Source organism: Orussus abietinus, unplaced genomic scaffold (genome assembly GCF_000612105.2).
Source record: "Orussus abietinus isolate OABI.00-Male unplaced genomic scaffold, Oabi_2.0 scaffold36, whole genome shotgun sequence".
NCBI classification, from domain to species: domain Eukaryota; kingdom Metazoa; phylum Arthropoda; class Insecta; order Hymenoptera; family Orussidae; genus Orussus; species Orussus abietinus.
The window spans coordinates 949,149-971,763 of NW_019394241.1; the positions used below are offsets into that span (position 1 = coordinate 949,149).

At 36.9% G+C, this 22,615-nt stretch overlaps 5 protein-coding genes across 12 annotated transcripts; 3 read left to right on the top strand and 2 right to left on the bottom strand.

The window, feature by feature from the left end:
- Positions 1-250: 250 nt before the first annotated feature.
- On the top strand, positions 251-2,156 carry LOC105703867 (vacuolar protein sorting-associated protein 37B). The gene is made up of 4 exons (XM_012432599.2): positions 251-535; positions 593-764; positions 855-937; positions 1,286-2,156. Exons 1-4 carry the CDS (start codon positions 398-400, stop codon positions 1,538-1,540), a joined length of 648 nt encoding a protein of 215 aa, XP_012288022.1. The 5' UTR covers positions 251-397; the 3' UTR covers positions 1,541-2,156.
- A 9-nt stretch (positions 2,157-2,165) lies between these two features.
- LOC105703865 (dnaJ homolog subfamily C member 30) lies at positions 2,166-3,322 on the bottom strand. 2 transcript variants are annotated; one of them, XM_012432597.2, is made up of 2 exons: positions 3,169-3,322; positions 2,166-3,057 (listed from the first exon to the last, which is right to left on the bottom strand). In XM_012432597.2, the coding sequence occupies exon 2, from the start codon at positions 2,970-2,972 to the stop codon at positions 2,295-2,297; it is 678 nt and encodes a 225-aa protein (XP_012288020.1). In that variant the 5' UTR covers positions 2,973-3,057; positions 3,169-3,322; the 3' UTR covers positions 2,166-2,294. The 2 variants fall into 2 exon arrangements, with proteins under 2 accessions (XP_012288020.1, XP_012288021.1); XM_012432598.2 differs by having other exon boundaries at positions 3,158-3,308.
- Positions 3,323-3,457: 135 nt separating this feature from the next.
- LOC105703861 (tudor and KH domain-containing protein homolog) lies at positions 3,458-16,933 on the top strand. Of its 6 annotated transcripts, XM_012432591.1 has the most exons (9): positions 4,163-4,298; positions 4,368-4,470; positions 4,822-5,233; positions 5,345-5,557; positions 5,634-5,797; positions 5,882-6,102; positions 13,518-13,698; positions 14,337-14,603; positions 14,857-16,933. In XM_012432591.1, exons 1-9 carry the CDS (start codon positions 4,264-4,266, stop codon positions 15,094-15,096), a joined length of 1,836 nt encoding a protein of 611 aa, XP_012288014.1. In that variant the 5' UTR covers positions 4,163-4,263; the 3' UTR covers positions 15,097-16,933. The 6 variants fall into 6 exon arrangements, with proteins under 6 accessions (XP_023288085.1, XP_012288010.1, XP_012288012.1 ...); XM_023432317.1 differs by lacking the exon at positions 4,163-4,298 and adding an exon at positions 3,458-4,156 and having other exon boundaries at positions 5,634-6,102; XM_012432587.2 differs by lacking the exon at positions 4,163-4,298 and adding an exon at positions 3,458-4,152 and having other exon boundaries at positions 5,634-6,102.
- LOC105703862 lies at positions 6,062-12,224 on the bottom strand. 2 transcript variants are annotated; one of them, XM_012432592.2, is made up of 6 exons: positions 11,922-12,224; positions 7,885-8,098; positions 7,444-7,742; positions 7,007-7,306; positions 6,553-6,697; positions 6,062-6,464 (listed from the first exon to the last, which is right to left on the bottom strand). In XM_012432592.2, exons 2-6 carry the CDS (start codon positions 8,060-8,062, stop codon positions 6,196-6,198), a joined length of 1,191 nt encoding a protein of 396 aa, XP_012288015.1. In that variant the 5' UTR covers positions 8,063-8,098; positions 11,922-12,224; the 3' UTR covers positions 6,062-6,195. The 2 variants fall into 2 exon arrangements, with proteins under 2 accessions (XP_012288015.1, XP_012288016.1); XM_012432593.1 differs by lacking the exon at positions 11,922-12,224 and adding an exon at positions 11,540-11,907.
- An 805-nt stretch (positions 16,934-17,738) lies between the features above and the next one.
- On the top strand, positions 17,739-21,036 carry LOC105703817. The gene is made up of 2 exons (XM_023432332.1): positions 17,739-18,238; positions 20,194-21,036. The coding sequence occupies exons 1-2, from the start codon at positions 18,209-18,211 to the stop codon at positions 20,530-20,532; spliced, it is 369 nt and encodes a 122-aa protein (XP_023288100.1). The 5' UTR covers positions 17,739-18,208; the 3' UTR covers positions 20,533-21,036.
- The last annotated feature ends 1,579 nt before the right edge of the window (positions 21,037-22,615 follow it).

A 22,615-nucleotide genomic window follows, 5' to 3' on the forward strand; every position in this document is an offset into this window, starting at 1 on the left:
GACATATAATTCTCTGTTTCACGCGAAGTGAGCTCACATTTTTACCATAGTGAAAGTTACAAAATCGCGGGAGGTACTCACTTGTAGAATTTTCACTAGGTTCGAGTTATAGAATCGATCCTCTGAACTAGGCCTAAGGCCAATGTTTCATTAGCGCTACAGTGACAAGTGATGGAGCGACTAAACGCGAATAAGAGGTTCTGATTGGCTGCAGAGAACGTACGGCAGAAATTTCCCCATTTGCAGTCAATCAAAACCTCTTATTCTGGTTTCATCGCTTCATAGCTTGTCGCTACAGCGCTAATGAAATATTGGCCTTAATCATTGCTCTTGTTATAAACGTTGCGTATATAAAATTTTGTGATTATTGGTTATTTAATAAGTTTCTGCAAGAAAAATGTACAATCCCATTTCAAAAGATGAGCCTGATATTCCAGCTGCACTGGGTCTTCTTTCTCATTTGAACAATGAAGAACTGAAAGAGTTATTGAACAATGATGACAAATTCGAGGACATTGTGAAAGATAACAAACAGGTTAGTTTTTAATTACAAAAAATCTGAAATGGATGTATTATTATTAACTACTTTCAGTTTAAAGACTTAGAAACCGAGAAAGAAATGTTAATTGCTAGTAACAGATCGCTTGCTGAGTTTAATCTGTCAAAGCAACCCCAATTGGATGAAAGTAAACAAATAATACGTGAACTTAGCGAGAAGGGAAATCAATTGTGTTCTAGTGTTCAAGAGAAGCTGGCTGATGTCGGTATGTTAAACTTGCTTCCTATGGCTTTTTTGAACCTATTGTCATAAGTAATTATTAATGTCATAACATTTTAAAGCAATATATTTCCAGCTAATAAATCTGGTGCAATGACGGTTGAATCGGCTTTGGAACTTCTGCAAGCAGCTGCTGCAGAAATTGAAGAAGAATCTGAGGTATACCACTTTGTTTATCATTTGCTATTGTTTATTTTGTCTGACCATATTTTTCCACATAAATTTTTTTTATTTACACATATAGTAAGATTTAATGTTTCAAAAACAAAGTCTTATTGCAATTGCTGTTAATTAAATATTAACGTTTAGACAAAGGCAGCTAGTACAAAAAAGTTGACAGATAGTTTTGAACTTACGTTGCTTATCAAATTCTGACAAATTTTTTGAATAGTGAACGTAATGAGATTAAAATGAGTTGAAGCTAATCATTATGTTTTAAAACTTTTTACAGATTTTAATGTTTAAAATTGTCCACTTATTCATTTGTTAACGATTGTATACTTCCAGAAATTGGCAGAAAAATTCATGGCTGGTGATGTTGAAGTTGACGAGTTCCTCGAACAATTTCTATCACGCCGCAAATTAATGCATTTGCGTAAAGTGAAAGTTGATAAAATGCGGGAGCTTGTAAGAAAACCAATGATGCATGCAAACCCAGGTTATCCAATGACTAACAATTTTCCTGGTATTGGGCCATCGGTACCTTATCCAACTGGTCCTGTGTCAATGCCAATGCCAATAATGCCAATGTATAGACCCTAGTAGTTGCTAATTTTAATTCTGACATTCAGTTACATGAAGGAAAGGATCTATCTATTATTGGAATGCTAAACGCAATTTACTCAGTAACAAATTTCCTCATAGGACTTTGGAAACAATCCAATATCAAGATTTCATTACATTCTTAATAAAACCAATGCTATTACTATGCGGAACTATATTAATGGCATTGGCATTTTTCAAGTAGTACATGCGAATGTATGCATACATGTAATCATAAATATATAGATTTAGTTTAAGTTCAATTTTCAAATGTATGATTGACTACACAAAGGAATTATTCTCGATATAATAACCATGCAAAAAACTAAATAAAAATATGATGACAAATGCTTAACAAGAACAGGCATGTTTTTTCAGATAATGTCACTGGTTACCATGCTAGGGAATCTAAGGAACAAAACGTGTTAATCTGTTAATAATAAACATTTTTTTGATAACGAACCACCGATTGAAATTTATATAAGCTTAATGACACTCGGTGTTCTATTTCTTTTTTTCTTTCGCAACAAGACAAATTATATAAAACTGCAATTACCACAATAGAATAAATTTATAAAAACATTCAATGTACATTTAATTAAAGATATTTTATTTATCTTGTTGTAATTTACATTTTATATTCCCATTTGTAATGTAAATAACCATTTTTTTTAATAAATAATATCTTGGATAATTAACAATGTACTATACCATTATATTTGCTACATATTTTTATGCCACTAGAATACTAGCATTATTTTGTGTCTTCCACAGACACAGTATTTTTATCCAAGGAATCAGTGTCTTTAGTTCTTACATATACTTTGTCAGTATCACTGATTTGACGTGTGAACATACCAACCCCTATTATTATAAGACAAATACAAGCGACAGTAATGACAACTTTGACAGACACTTGATCATCTGATTCCTTCATTTTGTCCTTTAGGTCCCTTTTTGCTTTTAATTCCATTCTTTGAGCAAATAATTTTTCATAATGATCGTGTGTCCAAGTTTCAAAGTTATGACTATCCTTTTTTTCATTTTTCGCTGTATGTTCATTAGTACTCATCCGAGATTGATAGAAGCGCTGATGGGGATGCTCACTCTTTATCTCAGCATCATGCTTTAGATCCTTCTGATATGCCGTCACCAATGTACCTCGATCATATTTTTTTCGGCTAGTGTAATTTCCTAAAATGTTATACGCGTCTGCAACATCCCGAAACTTTTGTTTAGCAGATTCGCTTTTATTTCTGTCAGGGTGATACTTCATAGTTAACTTGTAATAAGCTGCTTTGATTTGATCTTGTGTCGCTGAACGTTTTACTTCTAGAGTCTCATAATGTGTTTGACCTTTAGGAATAAAAGATCTATTTGACATCGTTCTTGTACATGTTGTCCACCATGGTCCTAATCGAAACGACATCATGTCCAAATTTTGGGGATTCTTAAGAAAGACTTAATTACTGTACAGTTCATAGTTATAAAAGGAGCCTATTGTTAATCCATAATCCCTGAAAAGTTATAAAAAGTACTGTCATCTTGTCACATCAAATTAATTGTAATCTAATTTTTAAATTGCAAAGATTGATTAGTAAATAGTAACACACTCACACGAAATATACCTGATTTAAGGTGACAAATGAATCCTCGCATAACCTTCCAGAGAATGGAAGTATGCACATGCACACAAACAGTAGGATGCGTGATGTGATTCGATATTTGTAATAACGATACAGATGAGTATCGACTCAATTTCTTCAGTATCGATACATTGCTATCGGGCTAATTTTAACCATAGACAAATACAAGATGAGCAGGGAGATGTTTCATACCATTATCGAAAGTGAGGCATGGCTCCTTAGCACCGTGGAACTTATTTCAAACGGAGGAAATGTTCTCTATCGGTAAAGAAAATCGCGTCTGCAGATTTCAAATACAACACAGTATAGATAGAATGAAGTTATCGCCTTCCCGTTTTTAGTATCAGGGTCAACATAGTTTGGGAAAGAAGACTACAAATACCAAATAAAGTTGTTACGTGTGGATGATTGAGATTACAGCAGAGGGATTAAAGCTTTTTTGAGGGATCCATGACTTTCAGCTGGTTTTCGGGCTGCCCAACCCCTGGTGAATTTTTTCCGCACCTGCGACCACAGTAGCTCGACGGGGAAGGTTTTTCTCTTTAAATTGATCTCTCGAGCGAGTGGCTGGGATTTTTTTCAGAGGAGATATGCGTTTTTGGCGTTTTGAGGCGCTTGTAGGCGTTTCGAGGTATTTTTAAGCGTTTTAGGCGTTCTTGGGTATTTTCAGGCGTTTTAAGACATTTTTAGGTCTTTTAAGACATTTTAACAGGTGGCAAGTGCATTAGCCGTCCGCATCCTCCACCGAGGACAGCACAGAACGCAGTTGCGCCACCCTGCCCGTGAGCAATCTCCCAATTCATTTCTGTGCTCTTCTTTGTTCGATTAAAGTAAACAGAACTGAAGTTGGCAACATTGGGCAAACCTGACCGGTTTGTGATTTTGAAAGTATGTTGTAATCAACGAATGTAAATTTGTGGGTCATTTGGGCATCTATTTTTTGGAAATTGTTATAAGAGCTTAATCGTGGGTATATATAAATGCAGCGTCTATTTGTTATTGTTTAAGCGATCCCACTGGAAACGTATCGCTGCACGATACAATAACGAATTCTTTAGGTTATGAACGGTTAAGATTATGTCATTGTTATATGAGACTTCAAGCTTGAATAGGTTTATAGTTGTAATTAGAAAGGAAATGTATGCCGGTAGTTTAAAAATTAATTGAATGAAATTTTTCAGAGACAAAATGAAGTGGATTTCTCACCAAATCTTACTGCCAGTTCTTATTGGTTTTTCATTAACAGGAATTGGGGCAACATTGTTATATCTGTTATTTAAGAAAGTAAGTTTGATATGATTCATTGCGTGTAATTTATAAAGGAATGGAAATTATGCTGAAATTAATAATGTCAGTCATAGGATTTTACATTATTTATCTTAACTATCTTATTTTCTTTTGAAATGCAGTTACTGATTTAAAATGGAAGTAAATTTAAAAATTGCTATATCTACATCATAAATATTTTAAATTAGTTGAAATTTGAACCAGTAATGTATTTTATTCATGTGTTGTGTAACAAGTACATATCTAAGAATAATTATTTAAATTTATTAAAGTACTGAATGTTTTTATAATATTATAGAATGATGTAAATTTTACTCTAGTGTTTATTAATTTCTTTTCTATTCATAGGATAATGATGATGAAATCAATTCAAGGAAGACAACTGTGGAAACATCTCAACAGAATGTATTTCAAATGAAAATCCCACGACAGTTCGTTCCATTAATCATTGGACGAGCCGGAATGATGGTTAAACAGCTTCAATCAAGCACAGATACCGACATTAGCTTTGAATCAGATAACATTGAAAACGCAGAACGTATTTGTTTTATAAAAGGAAAGCCCGAAAGTATCCGATTAGCGGAGGCTATGATAAAGAATCTAATAGCCACTCAACCCGTAGTCGAAACTTATGATACATTTGTACCTCAGTTTACATGCAGTAAAATAATAGGAACAGGGGGGGAATCTATTAAACAAATACAAAATTCTTCCAATGCAAAAATTATCATAGATCACAGTAACTACTCTAATGACCTCAGTAAGTGTTGTATACAAATCTTTACATATCACTTATTAGATTTTATGTTGATTTCATGAGTTATGACATGTTTAATCACTAATTAATAACAATTATCAATACAATTTATAGATGCTAAAACGAAAATAACAATAAAAGGCACTGCAGAGCAAATAGCAGCTGCTTTATCCCAAATAGAAAATAAAGTTCACGATGCAAAGATGATTCGAGAAAAATTGGAAGCTAGCCATGCTCTCAGATCACCCCGTGGAAAAGTATCTCCCCGCAACACATCTGTATCTGTATCTGATAATACGTTACGATCCAATGAATTACTAACGCAAGGTAAGCCACTGATTCTAGAAGTTTTATTTAGTAAAGAATGTAAAAGAATAATGTTCCTACGTTTTCTTGTATCCAGCTTATGACAGCCGGATGGAAGTTTATGTCAGTGCTGCAAATAACCCAAGTCAATTCTGGGTTCAAGTCGTAGGGCCTGGGACAGTAGCACTTGACGATCTGGTTACTGAAATGACACTTTACTATGAAGACAAAAAAAATAGGGAGTTACATTGTTTGTCTGATGTTAGTTTTTCAGTTATATTCCATTATAATACTCGGGTACTATGGAATATGTACCTTCTGATTTTCTTTTTTTCTTGGTTGAAGGTAACAGTTGGCCAAATTATAGCCGCCAAATTCAGTTTCGACAAACGATGGTATCGAGCAGAAATTATTTCAATAAATGAAGAGGGCATGTATGGCATATACTTCATTGATTATGGTGATGATGATGTGAAAACAGCTGACGATTTGTTTGAACTGCGTACTGATTTCTTGAGCTTGCGATTGCAAGCTGTGGAGTGCTCCCTGGCTAACATTAAACCACGGTAAGTAAACATGTCATGTGTTAATTCTTATTTGTGTGATAAATTTACTAATTCTTATCATGCGACCTTATACAATAAGAGTATCGTACTCGATTAATCACTGAGTTCACTATCATCCATATTACTTGACTTGGAGCTTCCTAAACCAGCTTCACAAACTTCGTTGAATAGTTCAGGGTTTACTTGTTCCATTATCTTCCAAGCAAAATTTTTATGTATATTCAATACATTTTCCTCGCAATATGCCAGACCCGCCCTTTTTAGGGACTCACAAGAGAATTCATCAGCTATTAAAAGTAATGTTGCTACATTTCCAGGGGTAATTGTTTCAATTAAATTACGTTCACATTGTTCTTTCAAGCCTAGAAACAATAACTATTACTATATAAAAACACTTTAAACACTTTTTTTTTCATTCTAATTTGTGTACACTAATTTATTATTATATACCTTTTAAATGCAAACGTTCCGCCAATGATAAAAGTTGAGATGCTAGAGTATCTAAATTGTCGACACGATCAGTGTAAATGTAGCGTAACAGTTCCTGAGTTACTTCAACAGAAAGGTCTGTTAAGTCCACCTCAAATGCATAAGTCTGGAAACACATAACTAAGTAAACCTTTGAATCGCATTTTGCTTAAATAAATTCAAAGTACTAATATATTATTATACTTCACATAATCTTCTTACCCTAGCCGAAGTATCGAATTCATGAAAAATAAACAGGGCACACATTAGGGTTAATCTGGTTACTTTAAAAAGGGATACACTGCACGTGCATACGATTTGAAATATACATAGGACATAAGAACAGTATTATGAGGAATTCAACTCGATAAATAAATTCAATTATTATTAAGAATTAACAGTTAGTAGTAAACTTAAGAGCTGGCTTAAAACGTACTTCAGTATATCCGTTTTCTTCGGGTGTGCTTCTCACGTCGGTTATTGAGGTATTATTTATTTCGTGAATTTTTTTTACACCAGTTGCAGTATTTTCTTGAAGTTCTCCTCCGGTTTCATTTTCATTTAAGTCCGTTCTTTCAGATTTTGGGTTTCGTTGATATGGTGTTATCATTTCAGCAAGTACAGGACTACGCGCAGATATAATACAACTGTGTACAGGAATTTCCGTGATGTTTATACCTCCACATATCAATTTGGTATCTGCTGTACGCGGATGTTTCAATAATCTTCCCATATCCTTTAGAAATCACATTCATAAACATTTTAAAACGGTATACATTTAAAATAGTTGCCTTATACAATACTCATTAAACTTCACCTTTTCATATTTCGTCTCATAATCCATACTAATCGAAGTTGTTTTTTTTTTTTTACCTGAGATAGTGTATGTTTTTCATTTTCATATTGAATTATCTGCAACTTCACCATAACGACAACCTCTCCATTTTTCTTGAAATGTCTGTCGACGATACTTAGATCTCTGTAACCCACTGATATGATATCCGAAGTAGTTTTTAATTCAAGCACTGTTCTGCTAACTTGGCAGTACTCCCAGTGTTTGATATCTGCATTAAAAACAGCAAACTGAAATCGAATTTTCACCTGGTCCGCCTCCTCTATGCAACAATTGAGAATGTTCAGACACAGAACAACAGGGTTCGTAATCTTTTTACCTGAAAAGTAATTTGTGGTATTAAACTGCGACTAAAGCAAGTAGAGTATGATATTTTTACGTAATATACGGGAAGAAAGGTTGCTTATGTTTCATTAATTACGGTTATTATCATTAATTCTAACAAATTATGGAAAAACTACCCTCTGGTCCTTTCCAAAATCTGATGGACAGATTCCATGAGCTGTGGATTCCATTAACGTTCAAGTCAAAAGACGGACTGTCCAATAAGTTTTTCTTTTTGATAATCTTTTTATAATCAGGTAGCGGCCAAGTGTACTTGAAAACAATATCCGAGATAGTTGGTACCAAGAGCTCCATCCTTGTTCTTTTTCACTAAGAAGGTTCGTCCGCTCTCTGGAAAATGATAATAAGAATTTAATTCCAGAGCAACAGATATTAAACCCAGTCTTATGATAAGCGCAATTGGGGGTTGAAATTATTAGTGTAAAGTTAAGTTAATCCAGGGTCGAGTTTCGAGAAATCAACTATATTTAATTATGAGCATTAATGCAGTGTATATTTATCGGTCTTTATAAGTTTATAAAGAAGCCGACTTTTTATTATCGAAGATATGTTCCGTCCTGTAATGAAGGAGTTAATTTTATCTCCCTCCTTATCGATATTGTACATTGTCCCGTATCTATAGAAGGCACTTTCATGTCCGCTACACATATGTTACATTAGATTATTTTACGGGAAAAATATTACATGTAATACTTCGTTTAAAATTTAACGTAACTGGATAAACTGTTATGAAAGGGACATATTTTATAAAAAGAAAAAAAAAAATGAATATCTATTTAGTTTGATAGGAAAGAGGGTGATTTTTAATTCCTATATTTTTTATCGATACCGTATCTTTCTGTATCAATAAAGGACAGCCTGCTTATCTTCGCATGTATGTCACGTAATTACAGTATGTGCTACTATGCGAGTTGCCGCATTAAAATATTTTACTTGTATCTTAAAAAGTTAAAGAAATTGCCTAGGATCATTATTGTCGTTGTTTCGTAATTAATGTAATTTAAGGTGGGCGCATAGATTCTCAGTATGTCACATCAAGCATTAGATCTTATGTGAGGAATTCCATTACTATATATGTGCAGTATTACCAAAACTACCAGTCACGTTACTCCGTGGCATTGCCTTCGACTATCTCGCGTTCCAAATCTAGTTGTATTTCTGGTTTATTATTAGGGTACGCCAACTCTCGGGTTAATCAACGCCGCTCTCCGTGCCTTCCACTGTATAATGCTTCGTCTACCTTCGCGTGTAGGGAGACTCCAATTTTCTGGCCGTTGTAGGATTAATTTACAGTTTATGTTATTCCTTCATAGCTCGTTATCTGCATACCTGAACTTTGGACAAATGCAAGATATGTGCCCATAATTATGAAAGTGGTCTAAGTCATATATTTTTTGTTTCGAAATTACATTGAATTAATTTCGTTTGAAATAATTTGGCGTGAAATAACTGATAAACTCATTTTTTTTTTTAATTTTGACTTAGACCACTTTCATAATTATGTGCACATCCCCTTTGTCGATTTTTTTTTTTTTTTATTAGAGAATTTCACGTCGCCACAAATTCACGTTATGTGCATTTGTACATGTTTTTTTTTTTTTAAGGACAAAAGGCAAACGTTTTGTATCGATTAACTTAAATTTGTATGCGGTAAACCGAGAGGAAACTGGTGAGATTTAAATTTGTTTAATGTTTGAAATCCGCGCATCTGTGCTGTCTGTTACATTTGTTGCTGGTTTTTGTTGTTTTCTGCGAATTAGCGGGCTTTACCTCGCTTAAACTTGCGTTTAGGTTTTTGTTGTTTAGAAAAAGAGCGAGAGGAGGGGAAAAGGAAAAGCTCTTTCACCCGTAAAATTACTCGGGATTTCTGGTTAAAGCCTCGGTTGGAGAAACTAACGGGAGGAAACCGCACGGCCACGTTTGTCCATTAACATTTCTAACCAGCACTTGCTTAAATGCGGTTTCTTTGATTTCCGCGTTCCTCGTCGCAGTAGCCCACGGTGTTGTGACTGTAAACATTGTATGGAACTCTTCAACAGGTCTCAGAACTTGGATTTGCGTTTCTTGGTTAATCAAAGATAGCCCCCTGAGTACAATGATACAAATTGATTCCTCCGTAGAGACATTTTTTCTTTTTTCTTTTTGGTACAAGTCATTAAGTGCTTTATTTATTCACATTGTATTATAGTTTAATATATAAAAATAATTACTAAATGAATAATGTATTTTAATAACACGTTCTTTTTTTTATTTTTACTAGGAGGAATTACCCAGCCTAAGAAATAAACTAAGTGTTCCGGGAAAATTTGCGGGTTTGCGAAATATTCCATTGCAGGAAAAAATTTTGGGGAATCCTGCCTTAGAGCAAAGAAATCACCCTTGCATAAGGGGATGGATTAAAGTATCGGAATACTTTCACAGGGGAGCCTTTCGGAGGGAAAGGGCTAATTCCGGTAAATCATCGGTTTGCCTCTTCGGGGGTCAGGGACTGGGGATTTATTTAATCGAGCTCCCTTGCATCGCGTGTCTTGCAACAGCTAATCACTCCCTTCGATCCCCGCAGCCTTGCGGTGAGGTTGGTGCTTTTCGAAGTTGCAATTTCCCAGGGCCACACTTCTGGTTCACGCGACACCCACTTCTTGGGCACGTGCTGCATCATACGAAACTCATGAGCGAGAAAGGTTACTCCTAAGAGGAATGTACCTAATTTTTTCTAATATCATTTAAAATGCTTTCAAGACTTGCGACTTCTAAATTGGCGATGATACGCAAGAGGCGAACTTCGAGCGTCCTTCGCCGGAAAATTGTGCCGAAAATTGGACGCATTTGTTGTTATTTAAGAACAAATCCGCAGCTTTGCGGTGAAGTTGGTGCTTTTCGAAGTTGCAATTTCCCAGGGCCACACTTCTGGTTCACGCGACACCCACTTCTTGGGCACGTGCTGCATCATACGAAACTCATGAGCGAGAAAGGTTACTCCTAAGAGGAATGTACCTAATTTTTTCTAATATCATTTCAAATGCTTTCAAGATTTGCGACTTCTAAATTGGCGATGATACGCAAGAGGCGTCCTTCGTCGGAAAATTGGGACGTAAATTGGACGCATTTGTTGTTATTTAAGAACAAATCGAGAAGGTCGATGGCACAGGAGGGGGGCTTAAAATTGAACTTGAGGCAGTCTGTCGGTGGCAAATTGACAAACAGAATAATTCCGTGAAGGGGTCTTTAATTGAAGCCCTCGGCTGTTGACGAGCAAGAAAATTGGTATAATGGGTGTATATGTGTAGAAAGTCAGTGCCGCATGGAAATTGAAATGTCTCTTTTGAAAACTCGACAGAAGTGGGGCTGAACATTTCTATGTCACTACTTCATCCCTTCTAATATGTGTTTTTTAAATGCAAGAAATTAAAGTATGGACAGTTCGGGATATTCACTTTTGGATTGCTTGATCATTTCGCGTCCGCGGTCGATTTCCATTTTCTGGCGAATTAGAATTTCTAATCGTGAATAATCGCTGGGAGGTTTGAATGGTTTATTGCTTTAAACTGTGCGCAGTCTGTTTGAAAGCAATTAAGGGTTCAATTAGTTCGCACGCCTTGCCTTGGAGTCCAGAAAATCAACCGGCGACCCAACGAGGCAATTCTGGAAATAATCGGAAATTTATTGCTTCGAATTATGTCGGACGTCCAATAAATGAATCTCCGTTGAAGCATCATTAATTCGAGGACTTGTTTTCCTAATTGGACTTGTAAATTAAATTAAAGTACTTACTTTCGAGTAACAAAGACACTCCGGTGTTCTCATACGTATTCTCCAATTATGGCGCAGAGAGCCGAAAGTTCTTTAATAAAAAAGATACGACAAAACAAATGTCGATAACTCGTGGGGACATTTCACTTTTTGTCACTGGGTTTTCATTTAACTTCGGTGCAATCACTGATACGTTGTTGGCATCTTAAGCAAGACGTTCAGAAATGATTTAGATTTTTCTTTTAATTAAAACCCTCTTTATCACATTTGCATTGATAATCAATGTACAGACCAAGGAAGAATATCAATCGCTCAATTTTTTTTCTTCCCCGGGAAAGAATAGAACGTTTCATTGGAAACATCTGAGTGATGAAAAAATGAGTTGTTTTAAATTCATAATTACCAGAGTTTATTATCGAGTACGCATTGTTACTCCTGCATCGGTTCAGAAAGCTCGTGAAATATATAAGACCTTGGGTTTCCCTGAGACAATAAAATCTCGTTTAGGATACAGGTGAAAAGTTGCAAATTCGCCTTTTTAGAATTAGGAGGATTTTATGACTATTTGAGGAGCACTTCATTTATGTCTGTTTAGTAAGCGATGTATCGACGTAGGGAGATCACTGTACGACTGAGACTTTCGGGCTCTTCCTCCTCGGCAAGTCCGTCCTCTCGACACAAGAATCCCTAGCACACTTTAACGACTATCGTTTATAAATGGAACAGCGTCTCGGAAGTAGTTAGCTTGTTTGTAACTCCTTCGTGATGTGGAATTTATATGGCGCATCGCAGCGGTCCCTTAACTTTACTAAACATGTTGGCTTAACACTATTTCTACCAAAGGTGTCACATGACACCTTTTAAAATTTTGACTTGAAATTATTTTCAAAGCTTAATAATTTTTTCTCAATTAATGTTTTGAGGTTTCGTATAATAATTGTCAAATTTATTTAGCGGTATCATTTTTTCTCAATTAATGTTTTGAGGTTTCGTATAATAATTGTTAAATGTATTTAGCGGTATCATTTTTTCTTAATTAATGTTTTGAGGTTTCGTATAATAATTGTTAAATTTATTTAGCGGTATCATTTTTTCTCAATTAATGTTTTGAGGTTTCGTATAATAATTGTNAAAAGACACCTTTTAAAATTTTAACATGAAATTATTTTCAAAGTTTAATAATTTTTTCTCAATTAATGTTTTGAGGTTTCGTATAATAATTGTTAAATTTATTTAGCGGTATCATTTTTTCTCAATTAATGTTTTGAGGTTTCGTATAATAATTGTTAAATTTATTTAGCGGTATCATTTTCCTCCAGCTTATCAAAATCTTTTGGTCGAAATAGGTATACACAAAATCCTGGTAGAAATAGTGTTAAAGACTGGATCTTACAACATTAATCGTGCTGGTAATTTTTTTCAACACTTAACAGAAAAGATCATATTGTTGAATAGTATAGTCTCTCATTATGCTAAAATACGTATATGGTTATCACATGTGTGCAACTTCATGTTTTAGATATCATGGTATTTATTTTTTTTTTGCCGAGCAGGGTATATCTGCCTCGATTATTTTCTTTTTATAGAGGAGACACAAATTATTCTGGACATATCGAAACAATATTTCCACGCTCGAGATATTTTACAAGGTTATTTTCCACGCTTATTGGCGCATGAACATACCGCGCGATAATCTTATTTTGATATTTGGCAAAGAGTAAGAATTTCAAATTGTCAAGTCATGCACGTGGACAGAAGTTAAGCAACATGTTTGGTGATGATATTAGTAATCCAGTTTGTCATTCCTTAATATTATCAATATACAATGTACATCACTATACCATAGATATCGCAATATAAATATCTACTGATTTGCAAAAAGAAAAGGTCAGAGCATATGAAAGAAAATAATAAGTTTATGTTTATGAGAATTTATACGATTAGAGTGTGTTTAGACTCTGTCAAGATTTCTGATATTTCTATAATTAATCTGTTACAGAGGTGGAGAATGGACGTTGGATGCATGCAATAAATTCTATGACCTTACTTGGGCAGCTCAATGGAAAGTCTTAATTGCCAAAGTTAGAGGATATAAAGAGCGACTTCTTGGCCAAGGCAGATCACGTCGTGAAGGCTCTCCCATACCTTGTATTGAACTTTACGACAAGATCGACGACAAGGTGAGACCATTAGTCTCCGTGAATCGTTTTTCACGTGCGCTTTAATCACAGCTATGTGAAAGTATCGCTAATAAAATATACAAGAGATAAAGGTACTTCGAAAAAGGTCTTGAAGAAATTCTATTATTTTTTTTTTTTAAGTATTCTTTGCATATGAATTTGATTCACGCTAGGGTCCCTAGGAAAATTTGCTTCGTATGTAGTCATCACCGTAGTTCATTCGGAAGGAGTTCTTTTAGTTTCAGTCCAAGCACCCTAAGAAAAGTGAAAGTTTATTTAAAGTGTTTACAAGTACGATCCTTTAACTTTCACGAGGCGATTACTTTCAAAAGCGATGACACCGTGTAGGATTTTCCCGGAGTTTTTAAAAGAACCGAGAGCGCAATGTTAGCAGGTACCTCAAGAAGTACCTCATAATAAATTATTATTTTAATTATATTTATTATCATCATTATAGTGTATTTCATTCTTTCGACGGCGTCGGACGGTAACGCTAACGACCTAGAAAAAAAAATTGCAGTCTTGATAAGAACAATCTATTTCACTTCTTATGAAAAATTTTAACCGTGGCGCTCATTTGTGTTTTATTCTCAAGTATCAGACTCTTTTATTGTCTAATAAGGTCATCTTAATTGCAGGAAATTAATATAGGCAAGGAGTTAATACACGAAGGCTTCGCCGATCCGGACGAGGGTTCTCGGTCAGCCGCCAGTTCGACAATGTCTATATCAAAGAAAAACCACGATGTCACTGGACCATCCACGCCATCTTCCACCCCTCCCTTATCAGTACGAGCCGTCAGCCCTGAAGTGTCTGCAACTTCAACCCCCAACTCTTCTAATTTGTCGGCAAATGCCTCATTAACATCCAAGCCAGTTCCGGTAATCGACATAACGACCCCGAAGGTAATCTAATAACTAAATTAATCATAAATCACAGTAGGGTTGCGCGACAGATATATACATATTTATATTTCCAAGGAGGGAAAATGTTATCGTTACTCAAAATGTTATGAGTTTGCATAGAGGGAATGTTTGAGGTATAGGAATTAGCCTTTGTATCCCAATTAGTGGTACAGGTACTATATTTTCAATACAGAAGTTAAGGTAAAGATTGTATTACTAAATATATATATTTTTTTTTTGTTGCTTTTTTTAGAAACCAACCAGTGATCACGTCGAAGAAATTGATCTGGTGACACCGGTACGAGAGCAGACGAACCGCTTCATTGAATCCGAAAAGAGATCAGTAAATGAAAACGGAAGTGAGGGTTATATGTACGACGGAAATTCAGCGAAACAGAAAAGGGACCTTCGACTGAGTAAAGGCGTAACAATGGCACCGGCAGGATACGAAAGCGATCTTTCTGGGGATTCGGATGAATTAGAGATGTTCTAAATTCAAGGAAAAAGGATGCGTTACGAGCACAATGAAAAAGAAAAAGAAAAAGATACAGAATCAAACGGTTGGTTAAAGCTGGGCTATGATGCGAGTTGTCACAGATGGATATATTTTTGTAGTAGAATGTAGGATTATTCGGTAACTATTGATGTTGAGCCATGAAGGGGTTTTTGTTTTCTACCTTCATTTCCTGCTTTCCTCGAAGGAAACTGAAGGAAATGAAAGCTGTTATTTTATTGCTGCTACTGTGGTTGTATTTCCCGGCGGATCGATTTTTCCCGGGAAGCTTTTTACCCGCCAATATGTTATTAATTCGTCTGGAAGATATCAGCCGTACTCTAACAATTAGTTATCTGATATTTTGTCTACTTCTTAAGCATTTATTAGACTACTGTTCTAAGGCACGATCGCCGGATTGGTGTGAGAAATTCAAACGAAATCGGTCCCTGACTTTGAAAGTATTTTCATTTTCATTTTCTTCCATTAAATGGATTCTCAGTCCCTGAGATTAAAGTCTAACGTTAATTGCCGGAGTGCGCAATGCCGAGTTTGTTCCCCGTTATGCCAATCTCTTCCAGTACGATGATTTTGAAAGGGAACAGGGAGCGTTGCTTCGCGTCGTGCTCGTGGGTAATTTGTCCTAACTTCTTATTTTTCTTCGTTTTATGGATATGTACTTTAACAACGGCGACCAACCATTATATCGACTGTTAAAATTATCATCCGCGAGATCATTCAGGATTAAACGTACTTGTGCCTTGAAAGTGAAACTTTGCTTCCTGTTTAATAGCGTATCCGAAGCTGCTGAACTGAAACCTAAGTGGCCTAAGTGCAGCTCGTCACGCCATAACGCGGCAAGTCACAGTGCCAATACAAAAGCTATATCGTCGGTGTATATTTTTTCAACAAAAAAAAACAGAAAAAAAAATCGCATGGAATTGCACGAAGGTTCCACGCTAATACTGTAGACTAGATTAAGTCCAAAGGTGTGCACAGTAGGAATGATCTATTTTGTTCGTTTATCCGATGCTAGTTAACTGCAACTATCAGTAATAGTCGTGGTGAGTTTCCAAACAATATTGCAGTTCATTTCGAATACATTACGTACTGTTCTAATCATATGAAATGGACGACTGTTGAAAAATTGCATGATCATATGTATAAATATTATTCTATTTTTGTATAATTCTCAGATACTTTTCAATGTAAATTTCAAAACTAGAAAAAAATAAGCGATAGCACTGATATAAATTATTCTTACTTGTTTATCATTAAACCATGGAAATCACAAACAAAATCTGTATTCATTCAAAACTCTGTTGCACGCGAAAAGTATATATATATAGAATTCAACCTGTAACATATAAATCAGTCATTGATGAGATAAACAGTGAGTAGCATCGATTTAAAAGTCACACAAACGTACAGAAATAACGTGGGATGTATTTCAGACGCGACACCTTGTTATGGTTGTATGTAAATGTAAAAAGTGTATAAAATATTGTGAAATTAGTTACATTATTCCGGGTTCTCTGGCAATCTCAAGAGGCACTCTAAACCGCTGTATCATCGATCGCAATCGATCGTTACGTTCGGCACAATTACGTGATACTAATATAGGTACACGTACCGACAAACCTTTATCATAACGCTGATCAATTCATTCCCAGTATTTTATACCCCGAGACCTAACTTCCGTCATCGTTCCGTAACGCTAAGGTATTCATTAACAACAATGTACGTCATACTCCATAAACGAATTAGCCATAAGTCAGCGCATAAATCCTAAATGTGTATTTTTCGTTGGAAAAGTAAAAAGTGTAATGTTATAATAGCAACGCCACTTCGTCGAAACCCTGAGCCAGTTTTCTTCCATTGTCAAATCCGTTGGGGCGTTTTATTAATTTAGCATTTCTTGTAACGGAGAGCTGAGAAAAGCGTTTCGACGAAGGTTCATTGTTTCTTTCTCCGTGTACGGCGATTAAAGCAATAAGGTTTTAGATTGGATAACAACGAGACCGTGCCAAAGTGTTTGGTGCGCCGCATTTAAGGTGAAGTGAAACACCCTTCAAATCAATCAATTCGAATACACTTTTTTTTAAGGGTATTAGACCAAACTGTCCGAAACTTTGACACATCGTGATCATGTAAGAATTGTCCTGACACATTGAAAATTTGGATTTTTAGCAAAAAATCTTTTAACCTAGCCCAGACCAAAACCAAAATGGCGTCGGGCTCTCGTATTTCGATCAATATACAATTATCGAAGGCTCTGATATGAGAAACGAAAGGGTCAGGACAATTTTACGACAATTTAGAGCACTCTGGTAATCGATAAACTCGCATTTGAATGGGACAAAGGCAAACAAAGTGTTGTATGCGCTTCTATGCCAAAGCGATGGGAATACGAGGTCTCGGAGTGAAAATTTAATTAACCTAGAAATCACAGATGGCGCAGGGGGTCCCTCTGCAGTCAATTAGGGCCCCAGAAAGCACGAATCGAGAGGATTTCTGGAGTTTTACTTCGATTTCTTGATATTTATTGTACGAAAACGACAGGTGGAGTATGCCATTTGGTACAATATCCAATATAATTCGACCCAGCTGTCAATATAAAAACCAATGTCAGCAACGTAGGCATTTAGAAAAATCTTCTTTGACGTCGACCAAGTTCCTCGACGTGTCTCACTTCACCTTAAGAAGCGCTGCGACGCGAGTTTGTTGTTTTTAAGGGGGTTTAGGTTGATCGATATCGTCCTAAGGTAAAAGTAAACCGCAGACCGAGAATCGGCGACGATTAAAAAGTTCCAAACGTGATCGGAAGTCTTGGGCAGAGCTAGCCGTTCAGTGTTGGAATGGCACCGCAAGATCTCGCCGCTTCTCCGTCATTGTTGCTTGTATAACTTGCACGTTTAGGCGATTAGTGATGGCAAGAGTTTGCCGTAAGAAGTACCAGAAATAATCGGCCGACCTGGCGATGACTGGTGGTACTTGGTGGTTGGTACTCGCCAAGGCGAGAAAGCTGCGGCCTGGCGAAACCGTATAAAATCTTGTTGGCTCAGCCTCTCTCCTCAGTTAGAACTCTTCGACATCCACCGGCTACTTCGAGATGGATTCCCTGGTAAATCGACACATCCAGGTAGATCGGTGCTATCGGTTGACAGGACGTACTGTTTTACCGACCGCGGCAGGCAATTTCTGGCTCCGATTTTCCTCGACAATAGTTCTGTTGGTGACAAAATTGAATCGTCACTTTTTGGAAGTATTCGACACTGCAGTCTCGACGATGTTATTCATTTTTTTAAGTATAGGGAGACATTTTTTGTTAACTTCTTAACGCTTCGATGCGCGGACGTATACTTGATACAAGCCCAATTTCTTGGCCAAGAACGACATAGTTTCAAAAGTCTGGTATTTATTTCACGACAACTAAAAGTTGCCAAACTTTGATGTATAATTTTGACTGCTAAAAGCGGTTTAAAAGAGGGCACGAGTAGGTATTACTCTTAAAATACGTCATTCCTAGCTTGTTGCAAGGACTTTCTATAAAAGGTAATGTAAAAGCATAAGTGGCCTTTAACACTACTCTAAAATAATTATTTTAACGCCAAAAGTGAGACACGAGTATGGGCTAAATTCTACTCTGGGTCTTCTTGTAAATAAAAAATAGACGATATTCCATACCCTACGTCGTCGATATTGCATGTTTTTTCATTACATCGCAAGGGCCCAGGATACTTCTTCCTTTCGTTCAGAATCCCGTAAATCGGAGCCTGGACGAGGGAAATAAAAAGCTTAGTGATCGGTTAAGTGAACGAGCTCGTCGATTATTCATGAGCCCTTGGTAGGTGATGTAGTTTAGCCAGACGCCAGAGCCAAAGTACGTCAATTAGTTAACCGCGCGTCCGCATGGCGCTAGGTGGGGTGGCCACTTTGGGGTTGAATATCGAACGAGCAACGCCTACGCAGTCCTCGAGGCTAGAAGGTTGCTTACGTACGCAGGGGCGTCAGGGTGTAGAGACGCGTCAGCCTCTCCGAGGATCTTTCCTCTGCATTTTGCATTGCTGCGTCAATGCCATCCAATATACGTAAGAAACGTACGAGAGACGGGGAACTTTATCGCCTACACAGAAGTCGGCAATAAACCCGTCGTACGTAACGTTAAAGGTTTATTCCCATTTCTTGATCGTAGATCAAACCAATCTAATATCTTCTTCTTTCTAGTCCTAAAAACGTGCTGATGCTACATTGGCGTCGACTTTAAAACCGCTTAAAGCATTTCCTTTGACCCAGTTCTGCTCCGCAATTGCGCTATTCCACGGGATGACTGTACATCCACATGATTGTAATATTATTCAAAAGTAAGGGGTGGAAATATACGTGCTTGGGTGACGTCCTTGATTGTTACATTGTTTCCAATGGTCAAAGTTCAACCCCGGCGGTATTATTCCGTGAAATGTCGCATTTCATCCCGAACTGCGTACTTCAAACATTGCGTTCAGTCTTGATCAAATACAGCATCCTCCCTGTATCTCCCTTGACCCGTTTCGTCGAGGACATGAGTTTAGCTCTTCCTCGAAATCGTTATTGTTATCGTTACAAAGCGAGGCTATGGAAAAAGCTTCTACTTCGAGTATTTTCTCGATTTATCTCGAGTCACCTTTACAGCGTAATCCCAGAATTAGCGCAAGGTCAAGGGCTTGAGGAAATGAAAAGATCCTCAGGCTTGCGACCGTTTCTCATTGATTATTTCCTTCATCACTTCTTATGGCCCATTTTAAGGGGGGAGTTTTGTGTAACAGAATAAAAATAAAGACTATAAATTTTCGTGTATCTTATCCATGTATATTATCAATGATAACTAAATCAATTTCTTTTCAAAATAAGGATTCCATTTTGGTTTGGAGTTCCCCCATTTCCCGCAAGTGGCGCTTGCGTCGTCAGATCAGCGAAAATCTGAAATCACTCTTTCGGTGTAGCCGGTCATTAGCGTTGTGTCTCCTTATCCTACTTAATGATTGCAACATCAGTAACCGTTTGTACATCCCGTTTTATACTTTTTATCCCTAATTTAACGAAATATCTGAATTTCAGTGGCTCGCCTTGGTGGTGTTAATCGGCGTTTCTTCTGTAAGAGCCGGGTCGAGATACATCGCCATTCCAATAAACGAAATCGATGTAATCGAGCTGAACCCAATAGCACAAGCCATGCCCGCAATTCCGGGGATTCAACACCCAGCTAGAATCGCTCGACAAGCCGAAACCTACGTTCCTGTCTCCATTTCCGCCATTCATAGGACCGAAGAAGTAGAAGCCGGCCCTCCGAGGTTCGAAAGGTCGCCATCACAAATCTTAGACTACGTTGACTTCGGAGCACATACTGGTGCCAATGGAGCTTTCGGCTGGTATGCCGATTACCCCACTCGACATTGATTGTCGACATTGCGGAGCCGGTGCATCGCTATCTAATTAAGAGACCTTGTATCAGGAATAATCAGCGACATGACCGCCAAGCGTGGCGTAACGTATTTCGCTAAAGCGTGAGGGCGCCATTTTGATTAACGTCCTTTGTTTATATCTTCGTTATCGTTACGAAGTTATATATCGTCACGAAGTGATCTGTATCACTCCACTATACAGCGATTAATGTACCCGAGGACGTTAAAATAAATCTCTGCGTAACGCTATTGTTTATTATTCTTTATTAAATGCGATTGTGATGTAGCGCGTATCGGAAATATGTTACGTCGAGATTCTGATTGACAAGGAAACTTTCCCATTAGAAGTTAACTCGCGAAGAGATTTCTTGACAATTTGTATTAATCGACGCAATAGCAATTATTGTATCCGAAGAATCTGGAGATAATTGAGCTTGCGGTTAGTACGGCAATTACCCCACGTGACGTTGATTGCGGACATTGCAGAGTCGCTTCGTTGCTTGAAGGCCTAATTAAAGACTCTTATGCCAATCAATGATACTTATCAGTCTTGTCAATACATTATCAAAGCGAAAGAAACTTGAAAGATTAATAACAGTTCTGCACTTTTATCGACCGTTCGAGTGATCCTTACTTCACCGATTCCACAAAATACAGCCAATCGCATGTAAAGAAACATTTGTCCTGACTAGGGAGGAAAGTAAATGTTTTTAATTTATTCCAAGCTTTACCTTTCACTGGAACTCACGTCACGAAGCGCTGCAAAAGGGGAGCAAGGAATAAAAAGAAATACGTTCGAAATAAACGGAGCGTTTTGGGGATACGAGGCGGCACTTTGCGGGGGGTCTGTAAACATGGAAGGTTCGTCATGTACGCTGTATACGTACGTACGTGCTTATCGGGGAAGTAGCGTTCGATACGTCGCTATCGATTACGCCGCTTTTCAATGGAGTCGATTGCAGATAGAAGTCGTGACGCACGTACAGTGGCGGACATGAATGCCGCCCCTGCAGATGCGACATCGCCTGTGCAGGTTGGGAGGGCATTGATGTCTCCCAGTGTACACCCGGTCGATAATATTCTTGTCCTGTCGATCTCGCAAACCTCATTTACGGGCATTCGACAGCTCGTATATCTCTGTGCACTCGGAACGCTGGAAAGAAATTACCTAGAAAATTATACGTCATTATTTACACGGTAAACATAATAGGGAGTGGACGTAAAAGCCTGGAAATACGTAAATGACTGAAATTCAATACGATGTTAAATCATTAAGCATATCTGGGCACATCTATCGGAAAAATGATTAGATAAACTGTACTCAGGGCGATGAAAAATAGAATGGAGAAATAAGTCGGAAATTGAGCGTCTCCAGGATATTATTAATTTCTCTTATCACGTGAGTAGATATCAAGGGGATATATCGCAACAAAACATTACATCTCGTATAACGATGTACTAAAAAATATCGATCTATCGGAAAAATGATTAGATAAACAATACTCAGGGCGATGAAAAATAGAATGGAGAAATAAGTCGGAAATTGAGCGTCTCCAGAATATTATTCATTTCTCTTATCACGTGAGTAGATATCAAGGGGATATATCGGAACAAAACATTACACCTCGTATAACGATGTACTAAAAAATATCGATCTATCGGAGAAATGATTAGATAAACAATACTCAGTGCGATGAAAAATAGAATGGAGAAATAAGTCGGAAATTGAGCGTTTCCAGGATATTATTCATTTCTCTTATCACGTGAGTAGATATCAAGGGGCTATATCGTAACAAAACATTACACCTCGTATAACGATTTACTCAAAAATATCGATTGAAACGGGAATAGAATTTAATGCAAATAGGAAACTTATAGCGGAAAACATAGTATTATAGATAACAGCGAATAGGAAGGAGTAACTTTGTCTTATGATCGAACGTAATTTCAATATAAGTTATACCGAATTGTAATCGGCATTAAAAATGACCGCCAGTCGTGAGTCAGATGTGGCAAATTGCAGGAATCTAATAGTTAGACGTTTGTTTCTGACAGGAAACATGCCCTACTATCATATG

Bases quoted from the DNA above. Each gene is read 5' to 3' on its own strand.
- LOC105703861 (XM_012432586.1), top strand. From the start codon at position 4,264: ATGTCATTGTTATATGAGACTTCAAGCTTGAATAG. The intron at 4,299-4,367 runs GTTTATAGTTGT...GAAATTTTTCAG, and splicing joins GAGACTTCAAGCTTGAATAG to AGACAAAATGAAGTGGATTT. The intron at 6,103-13,517 runs GTAAGTAAACAT...AATCTGTTACAG, and splicing joins CTGGCTAACATTAAACCACG to AGGTGGAGAATGGACGTTGG.
- LOC105703865 (XM_012432597.2), bottom strand. From the start codon at position 2,972: ATGATGTCGTTTCGATTAGGACCATGGTGGACAACATGTACAAGAACG.
- LOC105703862 (XM_012432592.2), bottom strand. From the start codon at position 8,062: ATGGAGCTCTTGGTACCAACTATCTCGGATATTGTTTTCAAGTACACT. The intron at 7,743-7,884 runs GTAGTTTTTCCA...ATTACTTTTCAG, and splicing joins ATTTTGGAAAGGACCAGAGG to GTAAAAAGATTACGAACCCT. The intron at 6,698-7,006 runs GTACGTTTTAAG...ATGTGTTTCCAG, and splicing joins AAGAAAACGGATATACTGAA to ACTTATGCATTTGAGGTGGA.
- LOC105703817 (XM_023432332.1), top strand. From the start codon at position 18,209: ATGGATTCCCTGGTAAATCGACACATCCAG. The intron at 18,239-20,193 runs GTAGATCGGTGC...TCTGAATTTCAG, and splicing joins TGGTAAATCGACACATCCAG to TGGCTCGCCTTGGTGGTGTT.
- LOC105703867 (XM_012432599.2), top strand. From the start codon at position 398: ATGTACAATCCCATTTCAAAAGATGAGCCTGATATTCCAGCTGCACTG. The intron at 536-592 runs GTTAGTTTTTAA...AACTACTTTCAG, and splicing joins TTGTGAAAGATAACAAACAG to TTTAAAGACTTAGAAACCGA. The intron at 765-854 runs GTATGTTAAACT...ATATATTTCCAG, and splicing joins AGAGAAGCTGGCTGATGTCG to CTAATAAATCTGGTGCAATG.